The sequence below is a fragment of the Spea bombifrons genome, chromosome 2 (assembly GCF_027358695.1).
Source record: "Spea bombifrons isolate aSpeBom1 chromosome 2, aSpeBom1.2.pri, whole genome shotgun sequence".
Taxonomy (NCBI): Eukaryota; Metazoa; Chordata; class Amphibia; order Anura; family Pelobatidae; genus Spea; species Spea bombifrons.
The window spans coordinates 21560452-21583385 of record NC_071088.1 but is presented as its reverse complement, the minus strand read 5'-3'; the positions used below and the strand labels follow the sequence as shown (position 1 = coordinate 21583385).

The window sequence follows — 22934 nt, the reverse complement described above, 5'->3', positions numbered from 1 at the left end:
TGGAAATGACCATGTAGATCATGATATCAGTACGTTGGTAGCACTGCTCCACCAATACCCCTGCAGTATACACATAAGGAGGGTTTGTAGTCCAGAAATATGCACGTGAAAAGGGTGAGATCCTTTTTAAATAGTGATTTTTGTAATGTAAATGAGGCATTGATTTTGATATATTGAAGTGGTAATTTCCAGTCATATGAGGTCACCAGATCCATTTTGACAAATTGGTATAGTGCAACCTGTATATCGGATTTCAGCACACACGGATTATCAGCAACATTACGCACCTTGTTGGAAAAGATGAGATAAATGGAAAATTACCATTGCTCTATATTCGCTTCCAGTGTTCCAGTGAATCACATTTTATTTTTTATCTCACTGTAAATCTCTATGGACGGAATACAATCAATAGCCCGATTATATAATTTACAACTGTATTTCCTCATAGTTTGAAGATTACATTTTACACTTGTTTTTCTTTTAACTTTCCATTATACAACTTAATAGACGGATAAAAGAAACAACACTTTAAAGGAACAGTCACATCAAGTTTATGTAGTAAGTTACATTTGACAAAGAACTTCAATAGCCATTCTGTTACATACATTATTGGTATATGTAATAGTCTGTATTGTGCTCTTCTGAGGGGAAAAAGCTGAAAGCTTTTCCTTGACTCTTGGTGAAAGAATAGATGCATACCTGCCAACATTTCAAATGGCCAAAGAGGGACACCTTTGTTTTAGGGAGTGCGGTTGGAAGTTTGGCTAGGGGCCACGCTTTCTCAATAGTTTTTATGTGACTATGTGACCGCTAAATTGTTCTTTATGTCACTGAGAAAGGCATTTAGAAGAAGAAGAATGTATTTACACAATTTACCCATACACTCACTGCCTACTTTATTAGGTACAACTTGCTAGTACCGGGTTGAACCCCCTTTTGCCTTCAGAACTGCATTCATTCTTTGTGGCGTACTTTCCACAAGGTGCTAGAAACATTCCTCAGAGATTCTGGTCCATAGGCACATCATGGCATCACACAGTTGCTGCAGATTCGTGAGCTGCACATCCATAATGCAAATCTCCCGTTCCACCACATCCCAAAGATAAGATCTGGTGATTGCGGAGGCCATTGGAGTTCAGTGATCTCATTGTCATGTCCAAGAAACCAGTTTGAGATGATATGAACTTTCTGAAATGGTGCATTATCCTGCTGGAAGTAGCCACCAGAAGATGGGTACACTGTGATTATAAAGGGATGGACATGGTCAGCAACAATTTCCATCTGAATGTTACAGCAGGAATGGAGACTCATCAGACCAGTCAACTTTCTTCCAGTCTTCCATTGTCAAATTTTTGTGAGTCTCCGCAAATTGTAGCATCAGTTTCCTGTTCTTAGCTGACAGGAGTGGCACCCGGTGTGGTCTTCTGCTGCTGTAGCCCATCTACTTCAAGTTTCAATGTGTTGTGCGTTCAGAGATGGTATTCCGCATACCTTGGTTGCCTTTCTGTCATCTCGAACCAGTCTGCCCATTCTCCTCTGACCTCTGACACCAACAAGGCATTTTCTTCCACACAACAACGCTCACTGGATTTTTCTCTTTTCGGACTTTTCTCTGTAAACCCTAGATATGGTTATGCGTAAAAATCCCAGTAGATCAGCAGTTTCTGAAATACGTAGACCAGCCCGTCTGGCACCAATAAACATGCTTTCATAGTTCAAAGTCACTTAAATCCCCTTTCTTCCCCATTTAGATGCTCGGTTTGAACTTCAGCAAGTTGCCTTGAGCACGTCTACATGCCTAAATGCATTGAGTTGCTGCCATGTGATTGGCTGATTAGCTATTTGTGTTAACAAGCAATTGAACAGACGTACCTAATAAAGTGGCCAGTGAGTGCATACTGCTGTTTCTATACACATTATTATAACTTGTAGGGCTCATCATACCCATCAAAATTTAAAGTGATAGGAACATCACAGGGGAATGAGGGATGGAGGACACTAAAGAGGGACACGTAAGAAGTATTCAGATATGAAGTTATTGAGTAAAAATCAGAATGAATAAAAAGTAATATCCCAATGGATTCGGCATATGCTGAAGATTTTAAGATTTATTCCTCTAACTGTAACCACTTGTGACCTATAATCGGGTTTAAGATTTCTTTATATCAAGCAGAGAGTCAGAAGCAGCAGTCCCCTGCCTCCTTACTGTAGACAGCACTGTACACATTTGACTCCGCACTTCTTACAGATGGGAAAAGTGTTTAACCCGGCAGAACATCACTAGGGTACTAAAGTACTTAATTTTAGCAGGCACAACAGACAGCACCCCCTTTGCTTTCAGAGAGTGGGGCATCACAAGGCTTTCACTATTCACTATACAAAGCAGATTTGTCTTAGAGGACTGCAGCTCAATGCCTGCTGACTAAGAGCTGGTGAAATAAAGCTCACGGACATTGGTTTATGACTGAGAAACAGTTAACCCCCCACCAGGTTATCTATTATGATAGTGATTATGATTTACTCTTCCTTATGTCTCCTCCTTCCTTGTTGGCAGAACAATCACACAAAAAAGTAATAAACACCCACAGTTACCTGTGAGCTCCGTGCCTCTTATATAGCTCCGCAGGACAGAGAAGCCTCCTCTTCATAACTAAGCAAACACTTTGCTGGCAACATGGTTTCCATCTGGAAATGGATCTTGGCAAACAGAAATTACTTCATCATTTTCCTCACACCACTACTTGTCCTGCCCTTGCCATTAGTACTGCCCTCCACGGTAAGTTCTCCTGGGGAGAGGTTTTATTAATCAGTTTAGCAGAGTTTTAGATTTTGTGTCCGGTCGTGTCTTCGTTGACAGAAATACTGTTTTTGTTGGCATTGCTTCTTCTGGATTGTAAACTTGTTTAAGAAAGACCTTCCTTTTGTCTCTGTAAGTCCAAAGTGTATGCACTGCTTCTAATGTCCTGTTTACTTTGTACAGCTCTGTGGAATATGATGGCGCTTTATAGATCAATACATTTTAAATAAGTTATTACATGCAGATAAAATCATTAGTGAAAAAAGGGTGAGAATTCGGCTTAGTAACTAAAGAGCCACAGAAGTAACATAAGACAAAGTTTAGACAAAGGAGCACTTGGAAATGTTGAAATACAGATTGTGGTAATAAGTACCAACGTTCAGGGCAGCCAAATGGGATGATCTGCAATGTGGTCTCAGCAGGAGGTGTTAACCATCTTTGCACAGTAAGCAAACTGCCCCCCCCTCCAAATAACTAAAACACACTAACATACTAACATGCACTAACTCGCTCTAACATCTACTCACTATACACTTGCGCACACACCTAAACATCTCCCTCCTCTCCCTTGCACCACTAACCCTTGGCTCACACCTGACACTCCAGCATCATACTCTGACACACAATAATGCCAACACCATACACTAGCACATGCACTCTAACTCTTTGCAGTAACAAGCACACACGCTAACAGCATCCTTTCACACATGCTAACACCATATACTAATGCACACGTTAATACCATACAGTAACACATTTACACTCTACCGCTCTACGGTAACACACACTATCACACCATACTCTTACACAGAGACACACTCAAACACAATACACATACATTCATTCATACTAACACCATTGGGGTTTATTTACTAAAGCGAGAATTAATTGCAGTGTTTGCAAAAGACTTTTCTATGCATTATGATGGGCCGAACCTCGGCAAGTGACTCCTGCGCAAAGAGCTGAACTGGCCCTGTATAACACATAGTTCAAATGATGACAACTTCAAGATATTTCACTGATTTAACAACACTGTATACAAGACGACCCAAGGTCTACTTACATGAGAAGCTATCTGGGGTTACATCTTCATGGTGCATAATGAAGTTGAAATTACAATTCACCTCCCAGCTCCTGCTTTAGTGAATAAACCGCTGCTATTTCTGATTTGTAACGGTTACAGTATTAATCACCTGCCTGTGTCATTGGGGTAGCCATCCAAGTTGTATTTCGGTATTTAGTAAAACCTCACAATATTCTACGCATCTACGGAGCGTAGTGGATAAGCATAGAGAAAGTCTGAACCCTATCAAAAGATAACTTGTGTGTACAGAAAATTAAGTAGTATTTCTTCCCACAACTGCTGGTCTACCTGATTTACTCTCTTCTCTTATGTTGCCAGTGTTCCTTTAAGGTTGCTTTAGGCAGTTTTTTTGTATCTTGGTGAGATTCCAATTTTGGGTTGGCAAAAAAACTAGGCTTCCTAGTTTACATATTCATCTCCAGTCGTGGCGACAGAGAGGGAAATGTTAAAATATATTCTGGCCATGTCCATCCTTTTTGTCTTGATCATAGCCTTTGTTCTATACTAACAAAATGTTACCCCAATAATATATATATATATACTATAAAAAATATATAAAGCTAAGGTATTTCACATCTGCATTGCTGAGCTAACAATAACAATAGTTTTCTTTTAATAAAGAAACAGAAAAACATAAGAAGAATTTACAATAATAGTAAACAGTAAACCATTAATGATAATTAACCAGCTTTTCCTAGTAACAAGTATTGCTTTGATGTGCTTTATCGACGTGGGTAATAACGTGGTTAGCGACCTTTAGTTATTATTTGGGACAATAAATACGCAGGGGCCTTCTCTAACTCTTCAATAGCAGATAAAGTCTTTGGACTTTGCATTGTATGCACCTTGCCTTGCAATGTGCCTCTTTCTACATCTTATAACGGTGTGCATATTGTGTTCTTTGGAAATAAAACTCTTTGCCGCAATTGCTTTAATTGGTAATGGTAATGAGTGCTATTGTTTTATAATCATTAAACATTATAGTTCCTATATGAAGTTTCAAAGTCCCACCTGCTTTTACAATAACTTTGGATTAATTTATCAGTGGGTAAAACGGTTCTTTTGCATAGTTACTTGAATCACCAGGGGTGTAACATCGAAATATTTTAACTGGTGCCTTGTTGCCTTACATTTTTCTTTTGTGCACATGTTTAACATTGTTTGATTAAATGATTTTGTTCAGATTTTTGACACATGTGGAGCTGGCAGTAGTGGATTCTGGCCTAGGCCTAAGGGGACAGGTCCAGGGGGCAGCATCTGCAAAACCAGAAGCAGACTGCCTTGTTGGGTGACCAGAGACCACAGAGTGCCCTGTCCAATTTCTGATCTCCCCAAACTGTCCATTTAGACAATGGGGGACTGTGCCGAGCCAGCAAAGCAAAATAGGAAAACAAGACAATGTTAGTAACCTCCAATAGAGACTGCTCCAAGGAGGAAAGAAGGAGCTGTGGAGGACTGGAAATTTGTTTGCTGTGGATGGGGGCATTTAGGGGCAAAGCAGGAGGCAGACGTGACTGTGTGTATGGGTAAAGGTCAACTAGTGCTTATGTATGGGTTAGGAGGAGGATGTGTGTGTACGTATGGGTATTTTTTAAAGGAACATGAGCACAGGCACCTCACCTGTATCTGTGAATATGTATATATATATATATATATATATATATATATATACTCAAGTTAAAAAAATATACAAAATCAATGATAGTCTGTGTTTTAGAGTGAGTGTGTATGTGTAAATATTTGTTATTGTGTATTTGTTAGAGTGTGTATGTAAGCGTTTGTTAGCATGTTGTAGTGAGTGTGGGGGCACTCAGCTATACCTGAGAGGGCAATGCACTGCATCTTTTCTTAAAGGTTGAATAATGTGTATTAGCGTACTACAAAGTACTTCACAATGCATTCTTTGATGGGGGGCCTGCATAGACACTGAAGTGTCTCTTTAATAATTGTCTAATTTCAAAACTATAGTAATGAACATTTTTGCTGCATATTTGTTGCTATGCAGCAGCTTCCAGTAATGCTAACAATACAGCCAACAATACTGGCGTCTGAAACCTCACACTACAATTGTACCATATTAACCCCCAATCTCTACACACACTCAGAACTGGGTATTTGCTGGGGGAGATACCCCACAAGGCTCTTACGTCTAGCTTCTTGTCCAGAATTAGCCCAGTGGTCATTCCATACTACATACTTAAATGAGTGCAAGCACTGCATAGCATGGACATTTAATTATGTTTGCTTTGCTGATTAATTCTGGGTTGATTCAACCTGTTCTCTCGCGCTGATAGCTTTGTGGGAAATCAATGTCCATAGAGCTCTTCTAGTGGTAAGCAGGATGTTAATAATGGTCTTGAAGCTCCCTCCCAAAACCACCATGGCTTGAACTGGGCTTCTAAAGGTAAAACGTAAGTACAACAGTGAATCCACTTAAAACCCCAATGGGAGAAGGTCTGACAAAATGGGGCCGGTGCAGGCCAGCAGTCGTGGCCTCCTTCCACCTGATAATTCCTGATAATTCCCTGATAATTCCAACTTCATGGAGTCTAAGTGCTCTTTGGGGTGACAGGGCTTCCAAGTGTGAGAAGTCATAATACACGGGTCAGCGGGTCTTTTTTTCTGACCGGAGAGAGATTATTACTTAGAGCATGTATATGATAGTAAATATGCTTTATCACTTAGGCTTTATTTTTATTTGTCTTTACAGGAAGCAAGCTGTGGTTTTGTCATCATCGTCATGGCTTTATTCTGGTGTACTGAAGCTCTACCTTTAGCTGTCACCGCCTTATTTCCTGTCCTGCTTTTCCCCATGATGGGTATTATGGACTCAACTTCAGTAAGTACACCATTTGCAAAAATTAAAAGCTAGCATCACAAATGAAAGTACATATTGTATATTTTATACCTTGATATTTAATGCATATACAGCGACCTTAATAGACTTTTATCATTCAGCTCCACCACACAACTGAATCGATACGCTGTGGATGATATTTTCCCATCTATGAGGATTTAGTCAGCTCTCAAGACAATCATTCTGCCCATAACCTTAACCATGGTCCGTAATGTAAAATTAATGTAATGCGATGTATAGGTTTAACAGGTCGGCAAAGAATAGAAAGAATTGGCAACTAATAAACCATCTTTAAGCATATGTGAAAATGTTTTTGTTTGTATTTTCTTTTCTTTTTTCACACTTTATGATTTTCCACCTGATGTCTAATGCTTTTCCCATCCCCAGTATAACATGACACACACAGTATACTGCAGCTTGCTCTTTGTCAGCCCATCATTCACAGATTCTTTAGCTTTACTACTTGGCCACTTTCTTCATTCTCCCATCCTTTCCAAGGGGACTTTCTGTGTCACCTGACTCACAGAACCTTAGAAAAGCAGCAAGAAATACAATGAACAAGATATACTCATTTTTATTCTGCGTCGCCACTGCAAATGAATTAGTGGCGATTAGAAGGCACTGCTGTAAACGTCATTTTTCTCTTTCAGGTATGCAGTCAGTACCTGAAAGACACAAATATGTTGTTCATTGGGGGACTGCTGGTTGCAATCTCAGTTGAAAAATGGAATTTGCACAAGCGCATAGCCCTGAGGGTGCTGCTGATCGTTGGAGTTAAACCTGCTTTGTGAGTTTTCCGCAGGAAAATGCTGTTTCTGGCTATTTGTTTATTCTCATACAATACTTGGCAGGTTAACACAGACGCTCTGAAACATAACAGCAAACAAGAAGTACCCATGTCATTTTACCTTTACAAACATTTATTTACACTCTACTAATGGGAAATAGTGAAATCACTACATTGCATGCACATTATATGATTTGATTAATAAAAAACCCACAGGCCTCATCCTAAGATGGTTTATTTAACAGTTGATGATTTTGGTTTAAAATTTAAACTAGCCAGGTATGATGTAAAAGAACAAAAAAAAATGGTAGCTATATGATCTTTCAAAATCATGAACGTTTTAGGTCTTTTATGGCGACTCTGAGGTCTCAATTTGAGTCTTGGGTAACAGCACTTCATTTTAACAATTAGGTGAAGTGGTTATGGTAGGCAAGCATATCCGGCAAATCGAAAGGTTTGGCCGTGAATCTCAAGGTTCTCATGAGTGAATGTGCTGATTCAGTTTCACGCAGTCTGAAATTAATTCTTCATATCTCTTTGTGTTCTAGTCAATTTGATAATATCCAAGACATATGTCATAGCATCACATCCGGTCAGTTGAGGATGACAGTGGTGTGTCACAGTAAACATCTCTGCTTGAAAACCTCATTCAGAATATTCTTACCTCTAATTTGTTTCCGGAAAGGGACATTAGTAGAACCATTTGGCTGCCACCATCAGTGAGACACCACACAATGATCTTTGAACATTTATCAGTGGGCAATAAAGGGTTAACATACGAAGTAACGCAGGGTAACCTGCTAAATAATGTTAGTGAGATATAAGTAACTGGAAATATGTTAGAAAGTACTGAATATCAGCATTCTAACTACTTCCAAAAGACAATCTATTAACTGTTTGACTTTTGTTGGAGACATGAGGGGTAAAAATTAAATTTTTTGGTCAAAGTTTACAGTGTGGTCCTACTGTATTTCGGATGGCAGATTTCTTTGAAAGGTACAACTTTAGGTATTCATTATACAGGGCCGGCTCATTCCTTTCCACAGTAGAAACTTTATATTGTATAGCCTACTACAACTTGTCTGCAGGCTCAGTGCATTGAGATTTAAAAAGTTGTAATTTTACTTATTTTGTTCTCATGTATAAAATCCATACTTTATATGACCCACACAAGCATGTAGAGCAATCTAAAACAAAGGCATTAAAATGTCTTTATTATGTATAAATCTTACTATCTATTTTACTGTTCTTGTGAATCTGGCGATATCCTTTAGTTATGTGTTAAAGGCTTTACAGATAAACAACTGCTACAAATGATCATCTACATCTAGCCCATTTTTCCTAATGTAAAGACACATACTTTATTCAGTCCTTGGTGTTGTCTTATATACAGGATAGCTTTATGCCTAATCCATGCATGTTTAAATCCCCTCACTGTATTAGCCTCTACTAGACTTGGGCGCCGGCCAACTCTTCGTGTTCGTCTTCGTGGGGGAAAAAATCTTCGTATTCCGCGAATATGCGCCCCTTCCTGTGTTCGGTTCAGGCAAAGGGGTTAATACGGGGTTAACGCGGTATGGACTACGCAGCAGCTTTGGCGCCAGGATTTTAAATGTTGGTACGAGCAACTCTATTGGTCGCTTGCAGGGGCCTCCTGTGCCATCAACCAATGAAGTACACCTGTACTTCATTGGTTGATGGCAGACGAGTGCCCTGCTGGCAACCAATAGAGTTGCTCGTACAGACTCTTAAAATCCTGGTGCAGCAACTTGCCCGGAAGATACCACTGGTCACCCTGCTCCAAAAGTTAAAGGTCCGTACAAGCGACTTTATTGCTCATTCAAATTGACTTTTAACTGTTGGAGCAGGGAGACCAGTGGTCTCTGCCGGCCAAGTTGCACCGTAAGGAGTTAAAGGTCCGTGCAAGTGAGCCTATTGGTCGCTTGCACGGCCTTTTAACCCCTGACAGCGAACCTATGGATTTCCGCTCCCATTATCTACGCAGCATCGCAGGGGATGACAGAAGCGGAAATCCATAGGTCGCCGTCAGGGGTTAAAGGGCCATTGTGAACGACTGTATTGTTCGTCTGCAGGGGCCTCCTCTGGCATCAACCAATTGGTTGATGCCAGAGGAGGCCCCTGCAGACAACCAATAGGCTCACTCGCGTGGCCTTTTTAACTCCTGATGGCGAACCTACAATGCTGCGTAGATAAGGTAGGCTAGATGGGGAAGGGACCAGGGAGATTAGTAGACGAACATGAACACGAGGATTCTTCGGGTTGTGTGTCTTCGTCTACATTTGCCGCCGCCATGTTCGTGTTTGTTTTCATGTTCGCCCAAATACGAATGCACAAGTCTAGCCTCTACCTCATCTGATGGTAGATCAGATAAATGGGTTCCATTTATCTACCACGCTATAGATTTATAGCTTCTGAAGGTTTTCATATTTTGCTTTCCTTCAATTTGTAGGTTGATCTTGGGATTCATGGTAGTCACAGCTTTCTTATCCATGTGGATCAGTAACACTGCTACAACTGCCATGATGATACCTATAGCACAGGCTGTTCTGGAACAACTTTACACGTCTGAGGAGAAACTAAAACATTATAGTTCACAGAGCCTAGAAGACACCACTGACAAGAGTAAGATTGAGCTAAATGGTAGCATTAACAAGGGATTTAAGAGTGAGTCCAACGGAACTCTCAATAATATCCCGGAAAAACACCCTAATGGTATTCTGGTCCCAAGCATTGAAATGAAGGAGAATACATCTAGAGATCCAAGTTCTGTCAATCCAGAGTCTCAGGGTAAGTTTTCAAAATTGTGTGAATTGAGTAAAAAAATGCTAACTATAGGTGACACTAAATAAATAAACACTTTAAAGGACGTTACCACTGATTTTTAATGCACTTTTTTCATTTACCCATACATAGAAAAATCACCTTTTATTCTACTATAGAACCTAACCTCCTCTTTTTGACCTTTGATTTTCAGGCAACCTTCTTTAGTCATGCAGGGCTTTCAATGTCTTAGGCCTTGACAATCTCTTGGGATCCTACATTTTATATCTTTAGAAACTTATATACAAATACTTGGATAATGTTATGGATACTATCTACACTGTGTTCAGTATTTGTGTGTGTGTGTTTTTTCTAGATAATGTTGTCCTTAAATTTGAGGATGACAACCCAAGTGAAGACAAGCAACATGACAGGCTACAGCAGCACCTGAAACTCTGCAAGGGCATGAGTCTTTGTGTATGTTATTCTGCCAGTATTGGGGGCATTGCCACTCTTACTGGCACCACACCCAACCTTGTCATGAAAGGACAAATGGACGAGTAGGTACTTTTCAAGCCTGATTATTACAGGACTACATTGTACAGCTACTTTAAATGGGGGTACCACATTACAGAGAATTTACATCTATACACTACATGTTACTCATGTTATTTGCAGTATAAAAATATTATTTGTTATGTTATACTATGCTGTTCATGAAAGCTGCTATCTTGCTGCCACATTGATAAAACTGGTTAAAATCCTGTTTATTTTAAATTCTGTAGCAAGCAATTCAATTAAGTATCTTCGTGGTTAGTTCAATTGACCAGTTAAACATACTAAGGGGTTAAAATATCATTATGCTAAGATGTCTCTGAACTCTTCTGCACATTTGCAATTTTTTTTCCATTTCTACACATGTATACATATACATTCATGCTCACATACACTTATACATACACATTGATGCTCATAAACATACAACATACAAATTATCACGCCCCCTTATCTCTCCTGCAGCTTTCAGCCCGGTGCTCTTACACTTTGCGAGGAGCCTCGGGTTCAACACAGGGTCTTGTAACTCGTAACACCAGCCCGGTCCAGGTTGGGTTCCAGAAGAGAAGACAGGAACAAGTGGTCGCAGGGGTCACAGTTGTGACCTCTGCAGTTACTGTTTCTAGGCATAGATTTTTATTGCCTACAAACTCTTGTCTAAAATGTATCAATCTAAGACACACTAATCCTCTCAATGCTAAACTAAATCACCTAGGTGAGGTTGTTTTGCCCATCACTGTCTTGATTTTACAACCTGTTTTTTGACATGTATTTTTAACACCAGTTAACATTTAGATGGCTCGTATACCATAACTTCCTAGATTGGAGGATATGAGTTTATCATAGAGGTCTTCAAACCTTAATATGTACATAAACTGCAAAAAACGTATTTAAAAGTTAAAATGTGTAAAATAAAATACATTTTCTCTTTCTCAATGCCTAGCTCTATTAAATAATCCACTATCAGTAACATACAATTTCACATTAAACACTTCAGTAAAGCCATGCTCCATGTTGAAGTGTGTCAGACATAGATCTTCACTAACAGCGTAGTAATGAAAAATGTGTTTATCTTCCAGGTTGTTTCCAGAAAACAATAACGTAATCAATTTTGCTTCATGGTTTGGATTTGCCTTCCCTACAATGATTGTGTTACTTATAATGTCCTGGATCTGGCTTCAGATTATGTTTTTGGGATTAAAGTAAGTGAATAATGCAGTGTAAGACAAAGCCTGATTTTAACTGACAGAGTAACCACTTTGAAATGTACTATAAGAGTTAAACGTTTATCGCTCATGATAAAAGTGTTATTGGAACTTATGTGATCAATCGAATGTCATTGCTTTAGTATTAGATATCGCCTGTGCCATATTATTTGTTTAGAACTTAAATTAAGAAAATAATATAATGTGCAATAGGTTTGGACCCTGATAAATATAAAATGCATTGTCTTTGTTCCTCCTAGGTTTAAAGAGAATTTTGGTTGTGGTATTAGCCAAGAACAAAAAGAAAAGGAAAAGAGAGCGTATGAGGTTATTTCCTCAGAACATAAGAAGCTGGGCCGCATGAGCTTTGCAGAGATCTGTGTGCTGGTTCTGTTTATTTTGTTAGTGATCCTGTGGTTCACAAGGGAGCCAGGATTTATGCCAGGCTGGGCAACTATCAGTTTCAACAAAGGAAACAAAGAGTGAGTACTTACCACGAGCAGACCCACTCCTTCACTAGATATCTTTTACAGCCAGACTATTTCCACAATGTAATCATCTTCTTTTTTCCTCTTTGTTAGGGACCGCACTAATGTTATTTCTCCCATTTTGTCTCTAATCAGCAATGTCACAGATGCAACAGTTGCCATATTCATATCTCTTATAATGTTCTTCTTCCCATCTGAGTTACCTTCATTTAAGTACCGGGACACAGAGCAGACAGGTAACTACGTCTTGAGTTTCATAGCGTGGGACCAAAGTAAATGCATGACTAAATAGTACTTGATTGTATGAGTTTCTCAAAGTCACCTTTCCTACGATGCTGGTTGTACAGTAGAAGTGTAATTACTATGAAGCAGAGAGTACAAAATATAAGAATCTCTTAACAAACCTGATGAAGGCTTTATTTTTTTTTGTGCCCAGATTGCTCGAAAAATACCCCGATTATACCCCTCGTCTTATAATCGGGGTCGTCTTATAATCAGACCTCAAATAGGTATGACTATGAGACTAAGATCCAGATCCCCCGCAGTGATGCAGGGGACCTGGATACTCCTGTGTTATGCCCCCCCCCAACTTACCGGTGCATCTGAGTCCCCGGTGCTTAGTCCGGGCAGCGCGTAGAGCTCTACGCACCGGGGACTCAGATGCAGGGGACCTGGATCCTCCTGTGTTATACCCCCCCTAACTTACTGGTGCTTCTGAGTCCCCGGTGCTTAGTCCGGGCGAGCTCTACGCGCTGCCCGGACTAAGCATCGGGGACTCAGAAGCATCGGTAAGTTTGGAGGAGGGAGGGGGAGGGAGTGTTAAACGGGGGGCATGAGGCATTTCTGGAGGCAGAGTGCTCTGTGAAATGCCTTTTAACCCCCTTAATGCCACTCTGCCTCCAGAAATGCCTTTTAACCCTCTATACGCCACTCTGCCTCCTGAAATGCCTCATACCTCCCTATATGCCACTCTGCCCCATAATATGCCTTTTAACCCCCTAAATGCCAGAGTGGCATATAGGGGTATAAGGCAATTCTGGAGGAAGAGTGGCACATAGGGGGACAAAAGGTGTATCATGGGGCACAGTGGCATATAGGGAGTATAAGGCATTTCTGGGGCAGATGTGCATAACTGGGGGGCAGGTTGGAAAATAGAAGGAAATAAAACCAAAATATTTTTCTCAATCATAGCTTTTATTAAAAAAATAGTTTACATGAACTAACATTAACTGGTAAAACTTTTTTCCTATAGGGTTGTCTTATATTCAGGCTTTTTCTTTTTTTCCTAAATTAATATTCAGATTTGGGGGGTCGTCTTATAATCGAGCAAATACGGTATATTAATTTGCTGTCTCTTAAGGTTCAGCAGATCCCAGGATATGGCATCAAATATGCTCTAAACTAAGCTGTGTTCAAACACAGACATGAGCTGTGACATACCAGTACAAAAAAATAGGAATTGGGGATGGCCAGAACCACAGTTATAGAGAAGTACATTAAATTGCAACCCTGCCATACTACTGAACTATAATGAAGAATGTGAGGGACCAGCTGGACAATGCCCTGTCCTATTGCATCTTACCATTCTGTAGCATTAGACTGGTTTCAGGTTCTGGTGGTCCCAAGCTAACATCCCCAGAAAGGTGATGCTATCTGGAGGTGGAGAGGATAGATGCCATAAACATTCAACAGTGGTAATTTAAGAATGCTTGGTAAAGGCGTATTCTTTTCCTGTGCTGAAAATAAAACCAAAAATAAAAAAAAAGGATTTTATGAAATAAATATACACACAAGATAAGCCAGCTGGTTTGGACAGTCCCACATTTCCATGCGGTCACATTTACATAGTCCAATCCATGACTGGAAATGTCACTATCCAGTAGACTCATGCTTTTGGATTTATATGAATTTTATTAAAATTTGCCAATTTTGCTAATTCGTATGAATGTCTGTAAATGAGAAAGGACATCAAACCAAAATAAAGTAGGGAGCTCAGAATTTTCATTTGTATTTCATTTAGTTTGTCAAGCTCACTAATGCTCAATGTCTCCCTATCTTCTCTGCTAACTGCGTCCATATCCCTGTCTCCATTTTCTGCAGCTCCACTTCTTCTCTTTCCTCTCTTTTTTTTCTGTATTCTTCCTTCTGTCTTCTTCCTTGGTCCACTTCTCCCTGCTATCTGCTCCATTAACCTGGCCTCCAGGAGTGCTTCCAGAAAATAGGGAAGCCTCCGCACACACTCAAGGAATGGGGGAGAGGCTGTCCCTGAAGCCTTCTGTTGATCTGCCCTTTTGCTGGAAGGCCAGGTTAACAGAGCAGATAGCTGGGAGAAGCAGACCAAGAAAAAAAGAAAGAAGACTGAAGAATACAGAAGAACAAGAAGAGGCAAGACGAGAAGCGGAGCTGTGGAAAAGGGAGATGGGACACGGAATCAGTGGTGGAGAAGGTAGGGAGACATTGAGAGACAGCATGAGACAGTGAGGGAGAGTGTGAATGAATGAATAAGAGTGAATGAGAGCAGGTGAATTTTATCTATATCAAAATGGCAGGAAATGAAATTCATTGTCTTAAAAAGAATGGACAAAAAACAAAATGCAAAATTTGTCTGAATTGTTTTTGGTAAAGGTGCATAAGTCTACTATCGAGTGATATGTAAGATAGACATTAGCAAGTGAGATGCTGGCAACAATACTAGAAAACTATTTCACTGTTATTGTTGCTCATGATATTGGGACATCCAAACTATTTACTTTAAAAACAATGAAATAAAATGTGTTTCCCAGGAAATCCCTGGAAATGTAAGGACATCACATACTTTATTTTATAGTCATAGTCCTGTAAAAAAAATTTCTGAGCTGCTGTTATCTGAACTAATGTCCATGGTCTTAGAACCATTATTTACACATTGCAGTAAGTGGAGACAGATACAAGCTTGAGTAGATAATATATCTGAGATAAGAAATCAAGTGTAAGTAAGTATTTTCTTATCTCGCTTTAACAGTTCATCGTTAACATTCTACACAGTAGACTTGGGCATTCAGATTCATATGAATTGTAAATGTAACAGAATTTGCTGATTTTGTCAATTTGTACAAATCACCAAAAACAAGGCCAGACCTCTCATGAACCAGGTGAAACAAAGCAAAAAGCTTCTATTTTTTCAGTGGTCTCCTTCACTCCCACTCTCTGAATGTTTCCCTACCTTCTCTGCTGACGACCTCGGCTTCCGTGCCTCGCATCTTCTTGTTCTTCATCTTTTCTTTTCTTTCTTCGTCTGTATCTCCATCAACATTACCGCCTGGCTAACGTCTGCAAAGTGACGTCATCTCTCTCGCTTAGAGGGTTGGAATAAGTGATGTCACCGGAAGCACCTCCATTTTGCCCTAAGACAGGGGCGTCCAACGTGCGGCCCTCCAGCTGCTGCAGGACTACATCTCCCATAATGCTCTTTCAGCTATGGGGCTGGCTGAGGAGTATGGGAGATGTAGTCCTGCAGCAGCTGGAGGGCCGCACGTTGGACGCCCCTGCCCTAAGATAACCCTGTGTGAACTTCGGCCAAAATGGCGGAGCTTCCAGTGACATTCTCTTCCCAGATCCTCCAATCACCAGAAGCTCCTCCACTGGGGCGGATGTTCGATTGGAAGTTATGTCCGTGGAGATGCGGCTGAAGATAGAAGAGAGAAGAAATGAGAACAAGAAGATGCAGAACAAGAAGATTTGAGACACAGAAACAGAGATGCAAGACACGGAAGCTGAAGTGGTCGGCAGAGAAGTTAAGGAGAAATTAAGAGAGCATGAGAGTCTGAACGAAAAATAGAGTGTGACAGAGTGAGAGTCTGAGAGACTGTGAGAATAAGTCGGACAACAAATTTCGTTTCTGATTAATATGCCCTCAATTTTTTGTTTGAAACAAAAGGGCAGGAAACAGATGTTGTTGTCCATTTGCACGTCTACTATATAGTATGAATCACTTAATCATGGCAGTAACTAATAACACATAGATATCACCTGTTGACTTTCTGAATGTTGAAAGGGAACTCCTATCCTTCTCCCAATGGTGTCATAGTTATTTTATAAGTAGGGCTCCTAGCAAACTGTGCAGACGAGCAGGATACTTTAAGCTGAGCGAAGTAAGACAGTTTTGGCACTGTAGAGGGTTAAAAGATAACTGTTCCATCTTGTAGCAACTCCCTCTTGCTTGTTGTTTGACAATCTCAGCAAAAAAACCTGGTGAGTTATTTATAAATGTTGAAGAACATTCTAGTTGTTGGTGATTGCACAACTTTTACCACTTTGCACCAGACATGCTCTTTATAACTACTCCCCTCTGTCGAGAGTAATAAACCTCCTGAGCACAGAAACGGCACATTTTCTGACCTTTTCTCTCGTTTTCCCCCTAGATGTTTATTTCGATGTAAGGCAGTTTAGCACTGCTGTCCATAATGTATGGGTACAAAAACATGGCAACCTATCTATTTACTTTACTACCCTAGAGTTCCCCTGGATTAAAATGTAAGCAGATGTATAATGGTTTTGATTACTTTTAAGTACAAACCTGATAGAACCCCCCAGCCATAGGAGAGGGACAAAGTTGTTGTGGAATCAAGGATACAATTGTCATGGTAATAAACTTGTTTGAACAGGGATCACTTAAGCTTTTGTTTCTGTAAATAAAAATTCTTATGTTATGCACTAGTTGGTTACCCATTGTACAGCACTATGGAATATTAAGGGGCTATATAGACCAATAAATAATAATAAATTCAGTATAATAACAGTCACAAATTTAATTAGACAAGAAAACACCTCACCTATTATTTCTATATTATGGAAGATCTAAAAGGCAGACAAGATAGTGGAAAAAGGGAAATAAGAAAAATGAGGAAAAGGTGTCGGCAATTTGGCACACATATACGGGGCAAAATGGTTGCATGCCAACTGCTCCTAGGAAAGTACCCTGGGTTGTCTGTCTTCAAGAAATATATAGCTGAGGTTAATTTAAACCAGTGGGCTGTGCAAGAAAGCATAGGATCACACAAGCATCTGTGATAAGAGCACAGAAAAGGTACCCAACCTTATTCATTGTTGTGGATATTTCATAGATACTTTGCACACAATGTTACAAACCTGGCATACTAAAAAAAACATACAACTTTGAAAGACAAATCTACAATCTCTAATATTAACCCTGTATTTGCCAGAAGTATATGAAATGATACGTAAATGAGGCATTTTCAAAACCAAGACACTTATATAATTACATTTTGTCAGCTTAACCATTTTAGTACAAATGTACATAGGTAAAATTATGAAAAGTTTTTTTTTCATTTTTTTTTAACTATATAATTTTTATAATATATATGATGAGTATAGTTCTAAAAATAGTATCAAAAGAATTTGTCCTAGAAAAAAACTGTATCTCACTTGTGTGGGTGTATTAAACATGGACATGAGGTATGTTCCGTTTTAGATTTTCATGAATGAGAAAGCCCCTCTGGCTGATTAACACCTTAAGGACCAGGCTGTTTTTTATTTTTTGAACCCTTTGTGACCAAGACCAAAAATAAAAATATGGTTAAATATTTAAAGGAAAAAAAACACTTTCACAAAAGCAGGGTATTTCAAATGGTGGTATTTTAACTCTTTCCATGCACCAATTCATGACCAAGGCTGTTTTAACATTTTGCAGTGCTTGTACTTGTCTGTAATTGTTTTCGCTCTCATTTTGAGTTCCCACACAAGTTAAATTCTGGAGTTTTTTCAGAACAAGAAAGGGTTTCTTTAGATTCCATTATTATATCATCTTTTGATATATTTTGATACCATATTTTTTAATCTCATCTCATCTACAAAAACTAATAAAAAACCTGCTAAATGGACTCTATTTGTCCTGAGTTTTGAACTACCCAATGTTTTTATGTTTTTTGCCTTTTTTTTGTTGTAGGGCAGTAAGTACTATTTTAAAATATTTTTTTTTATATCTGGTAATCATGTGTGCTTTTTTTCCCACACACATTGTACTTCAGATATACATTTACAGCTCCTGGTATATGCCACTGTCAAAAAAACACCCAATATGTGTTAAGCAACATCTCCTGAGTAACCATGCACAGTTTGTCATGTTGTGTGGAGGCTAAATGGCCACATTTGGGAGTTGATTTTTTAAATTTTGACATCTGCCCAACCTGCGCTCATTTCATATTTGGGACATCTATGAAGCTGGCCAATTCAATTTATCCAATGAAGCAATACATTTTTGAAAACTAGACACCCAGGGGTAAATGCTGATATTTTAAGTCTTTCCATGCCAGGACTTTAGGTTTTGCTCAGAAAAAAATAAAATATATATATTACTTTTTGTAATTTACATTTTTTACATTTTCTTGGAACTGGATGGTTCTCATGATGGTGGCATCACTGGGGAATTATTTTTACATGTTGCTACTACATACTACGGGGCCCCTGCAACTTTTTTGTTGTTGCTGAATGCCTTGATATTGAGTCACTGCAGCATCACGGTTTGAGCAAAGCAATATTTGAACGCCTTATAAACTCATTCAGTGCCATGACATGCCAGGCATGTCATTGGTTGTTAAGGAGTTAAGACTGAGACATTTAATTGTTTACCACAGGTTATATGATATGGACCCAATAGACTGGGCCAAATAAACAGTTGGAAGCAGAGTATTGTCTGAAATGCCTTTGCATGTTGTAGTATTAACATGACAGTGCCACAGTCACAGTCACTGAGCTCTTCAGTATGACACATTCTACTGCCAATGTTTGTTTATGGAGATGGCTGCCTACGTGCTTCATTTTATTGATCTGTTAGCAATGGATCTGGCTAAACTTAATAATTATGTGGACTGTCAGAAGAATTACAGTTCAGAATATATATATATATATATATATATATATATATATATATATATTTTTAATTAACATTTTTGGGAAATGGTGGCTGACATAAAAAGTTTCTTCTTCATGCAGAAAAGGTGCTGTAACTATGATAGACGTAGTTATGTACAGGTATACTCTATACATGATATGTATGTAATGTATTGTCCGCCAGGGAAGAAGCAGAAGATACATGTCCCACCTGCCCTGCTGGACTGGAAGACTGTGAATGAGAAGATGCCCTGGAACATCGTCATCCTGCTGGGAGGAGGGTTTGCTCTGGCTAAAGGAAGTGAGGTACAAAAAAGAGACAGGCCCGGTTTCTAAAATGCTAATTTTCCAGTGCAAAGTGATTAAATCTTGAGAACCCAGCATTCTGCTGCTTTCCATGGTGATTTTACCACATTAAGTGGATAAAATAACTGCATCAGAGATTCTTTTAGCGGTATGATTTTTTCTTACTGTGAATTGTACATAGTTTCTATGCAGCAAGATTATTTGAAAGCAAATGATCTGTATGCTACTGAAGCTATCCAGCCGATTCTGTATATATAAAGGTATTAATGACCATACTGGATTTGTTTCAGGAATCAGGATTGTCAATGTGGCTTGGAACAAAGCTAACTCCATTGCAGAGCATCCCACCGGCAGCTATAGCCTTAGTATTGTGCCTTCTGGTAGCAACATTCACAGAATGTACCAGCAATGTAGCCACTACTACTCTGTTCTTACCCATCTTGGCATCAATGGTAAGACCTGGGTTTTTCAACATGACGAGATGTTGGTGTATACCTTTATTAAACTCCTGTTGCCAGTTAGGGTAATGAAGGACGGTGTTCACTAGATAAACAAATTGTTGGTTAGACATTTATTTTCCTAAAACATGAATATCAAGAGCAGAGTTAAAGGAGAATGAAATTAATCTTTGTAATCTCATATTTCTACAAAATGTTTCTAGCCATGTTATGCTCCTTTTGAGCACTTTTTAGTTATTTGTGGTAATCCATTTTAACCTGGTTTCCGATGGCACAGTAAAGGGAACCAGGGGACTTCCAGCATGAACTGGAGAGTAAAACATGCTCATCCGGGGAAAAGTCTGCCAAAGGAACCTTTACCACCAGTAGCGACAGAACAATCCAGTCAGGATGTAAAATAAACTGTTATTACTGTTTATTAGGAGTAAAGGATGGGTTTTTAGGGACAAGAGGCAAAAAGTGTCAAATGTGATGGCCTAGGGTCCCTTTAGTATGGCCGATAGATATGAACAGGGAAGGTGAGACATAGTGAACAATGAACAGATGTAATTAGCAGAACAAAACATTAACATGCATGGCTTCTGTTACAGACATAAACTGAATGTAGTGCACATATACAGGGGCAGAATGACCAACCACCCTCTTGTTTATGAGCTGAGTGCCAGGATACATACATTATTTATATAATATAGCTTTACTGGAAAGTTTTAATAAAATCATAAATAATAATATATCAATACAATACAAGTAAAAAATTTCACATTTTGAATTCCATTAGTCAATAAGAAATTAGTGTGTTATTTTATGTAATAAGACATTTGGTTCGTGTTATGTGGAATGTTTCGTACATATAGAAAAACTATGCTTGGAAATCAAACATTGCATTGTATTAATGTAAGCAAACATTCTCTTTCCCTTCCAGGCAAAGGCCATAGAATTGAATCCTCTGTTTATCATGCTTCCATGCACTCTATCTGCCTCTTTGGCTTTCATGCTGCCAGTGGCCACTCCACCCAATGCCATAGCCTTCTCTTACGGACAACTCAAGGTTATCGATATGGTACGTACTTCCCCTTCAAATTCTTAGTAAAGGTACTTGGAACTCTTAGGTAGTAACTTGTATAATGTGTTTAAATAATATTAACATACTAGTCCCCTCTAGTGTTAGACAAGTTATACTGTAGGCAGATATCACGCTGAACTAACAGTTCTGTATTTTGAATATAGGCAAAGGCAGGCTTTCTGCTGAACATTCTTGGAGTTCTGACCATCACACTGGCTATCAACAGTTGGGGTTATTATATGTTCAACCTTGGTACATTTCCTTCATGGGCAAATACTACAGTTTCACCTTAAAGTGTCTTCAAGTTGAAATGGATGGTCCAATTAGACGAGAGGCCAAGGAAATTGCACTGCCCAAACATATGGATGCTCTGCCTTATCTGAAGGTGTACTTGTTGTGCCTCCTTGACCACTGTGATCAGTTATTTAAAGAGCAAGATAATTATTCTACTTCCATACAATATCTTTAACATGTTTTTCTTCTCATCATAGCTTTATGAAAGAACAAATATAAATAGCAGGTCAGGAAATGTTACCTTTTCATGCAAGAGTTCATATACTTGCCCTGATCATTCTACATGACTTCAAATGTAAACCTTCTTCGGTTTTGTATCCTGCAGTTTTCAATTATTTGTATATTTATTTAAAATGTAAAAAATGAAAGGTTTAAGTGAACATGCAACAGCTACCTGCATCCACATTCTAAGATTGTTGGCAGAGGCAACAAGGGTGATTTAAACAGGTACTACATGTCCATGATAGACACGATGTCTACAATTATGCATGTGGCATAATAATAAATGTAAAAGGAATCACCAGTCAGCCTTTCCACGTATTTCTGTTGCACATGTACCGTTTGCTGCCATGTGTTATGGTGGTTATGGCACATCAAAGTTAAAACAAGCAGCGAAATAAAAAAGGAGTTTATGAAATAAAATAAATGTAAACATTTTTTTTATATAAATGTAATTTTCACTGGCGTTGCCACCATCCCAAACCACTCAAAAGTATGCAGTAGATATCTCTGATATGGACTTATCAATTTTCAAAAAAGCGTTCCAACTTTATCCTGAGGTTTGTAATGAGAAATGTTTAGTCTGTGCAGTAGATGCAGAAAGGAACTCCAACTCCTCTACTAATCACAAGCATCACATAAAAAGTTTACTTGTGGGCTTATTAGAGGATAAATTGCATTTGGTAGAAGAAAAGATACATGTAAACATAAAAAGTGGAATTAAGGCAAATCTGTGATACAAAAGTAACTTAAATATGTAGTTATTTTCTCAAATTTGATAAAAGATGTTTTTGCCATGTTCATTTCCGGACAACAAATGTTGTAAGGGAGGTGATAAAGCAGCAGCAACAGTGCACCAGGTAGACCACTGACAGATAGACACGTCTAGCCCCACCAAACAGGTTTCCCCAAAAGTAGACAAAACAATTAAAGAACTGATTCCTCAGTGTCAAGGAGATTGAACAGTCAGACACACACATCAAACCATATGGTTTAAGACTGAAGTGTTGACCCCCCAAAATAAGGAAGGGCATTGAGCTGCAGCAGAAGAGGCAGGGAGTGCAGGGCACTGACAGCAAGACACATCCAGATTGTACAGGACTACATTTTCCAAATACTAGAAAAAAGAAAAATAATTAATCCCCAAAGTAG

General features: G+C 39.0%; 1 protein-coding gene across 1 annotated transcript; it reads left to right on the top strand.

Moving 5' to 3' along the window:
- The first annotated feature begins 2635 nt into the window (after positions 1–2635).
- Positions 2636–21950, top strand: SLC13A2 (solute carrier family 13 member 2). Its single transcript, XM_053457085.1, has 12 exons — positions 2636–2776; positions 6592–6720; positions 7389–7525; positions 9996–10333; positions 10683–10866; positions 11941–12063; positions 12327–12548; positions 12690–12790; positions 19627–19748; positions 20039–20200; positions 21129–21266; positions 21434–21950. The coding sequence occupies exons 1-12, from the start codon at positions 2675–2677 to the stop codon at positions 21560–21562; spliced, it is 1887 nt and encodes a 628-aa protein (XP_053313060.1). The 5' UTR covers positions 2636–2674; the 3' UTR covers positions 21563–21950.
- Positions 21951–22934: the final 984 nt, after the last annotated feature.

Bases quoted from the DNA above. Each gene is read 5' to 3' on its own strand.
- SLC13A2 (XM_053457085.1), top strand. From the start codon at position 2,675: ATGGTTTCCATCTGGAAATGGATCTTGGCAAACAGAAATTACTTCATC. The intron at 6,721-7,388 runs GTAAGTACACCA...TTTCTCTTTCAG, and splicing joins GTATTATGGACTCAACTTCA to GTATGCAGTCAGTACCTGAA. The intron at 12,064-12,326 runs GTAAGTGAATAA...TGTTCCTCCTAG, and splicing joins ATTATGTTTTTGGGATTAAA to GTTTAAAGAGAATTTTGGTT.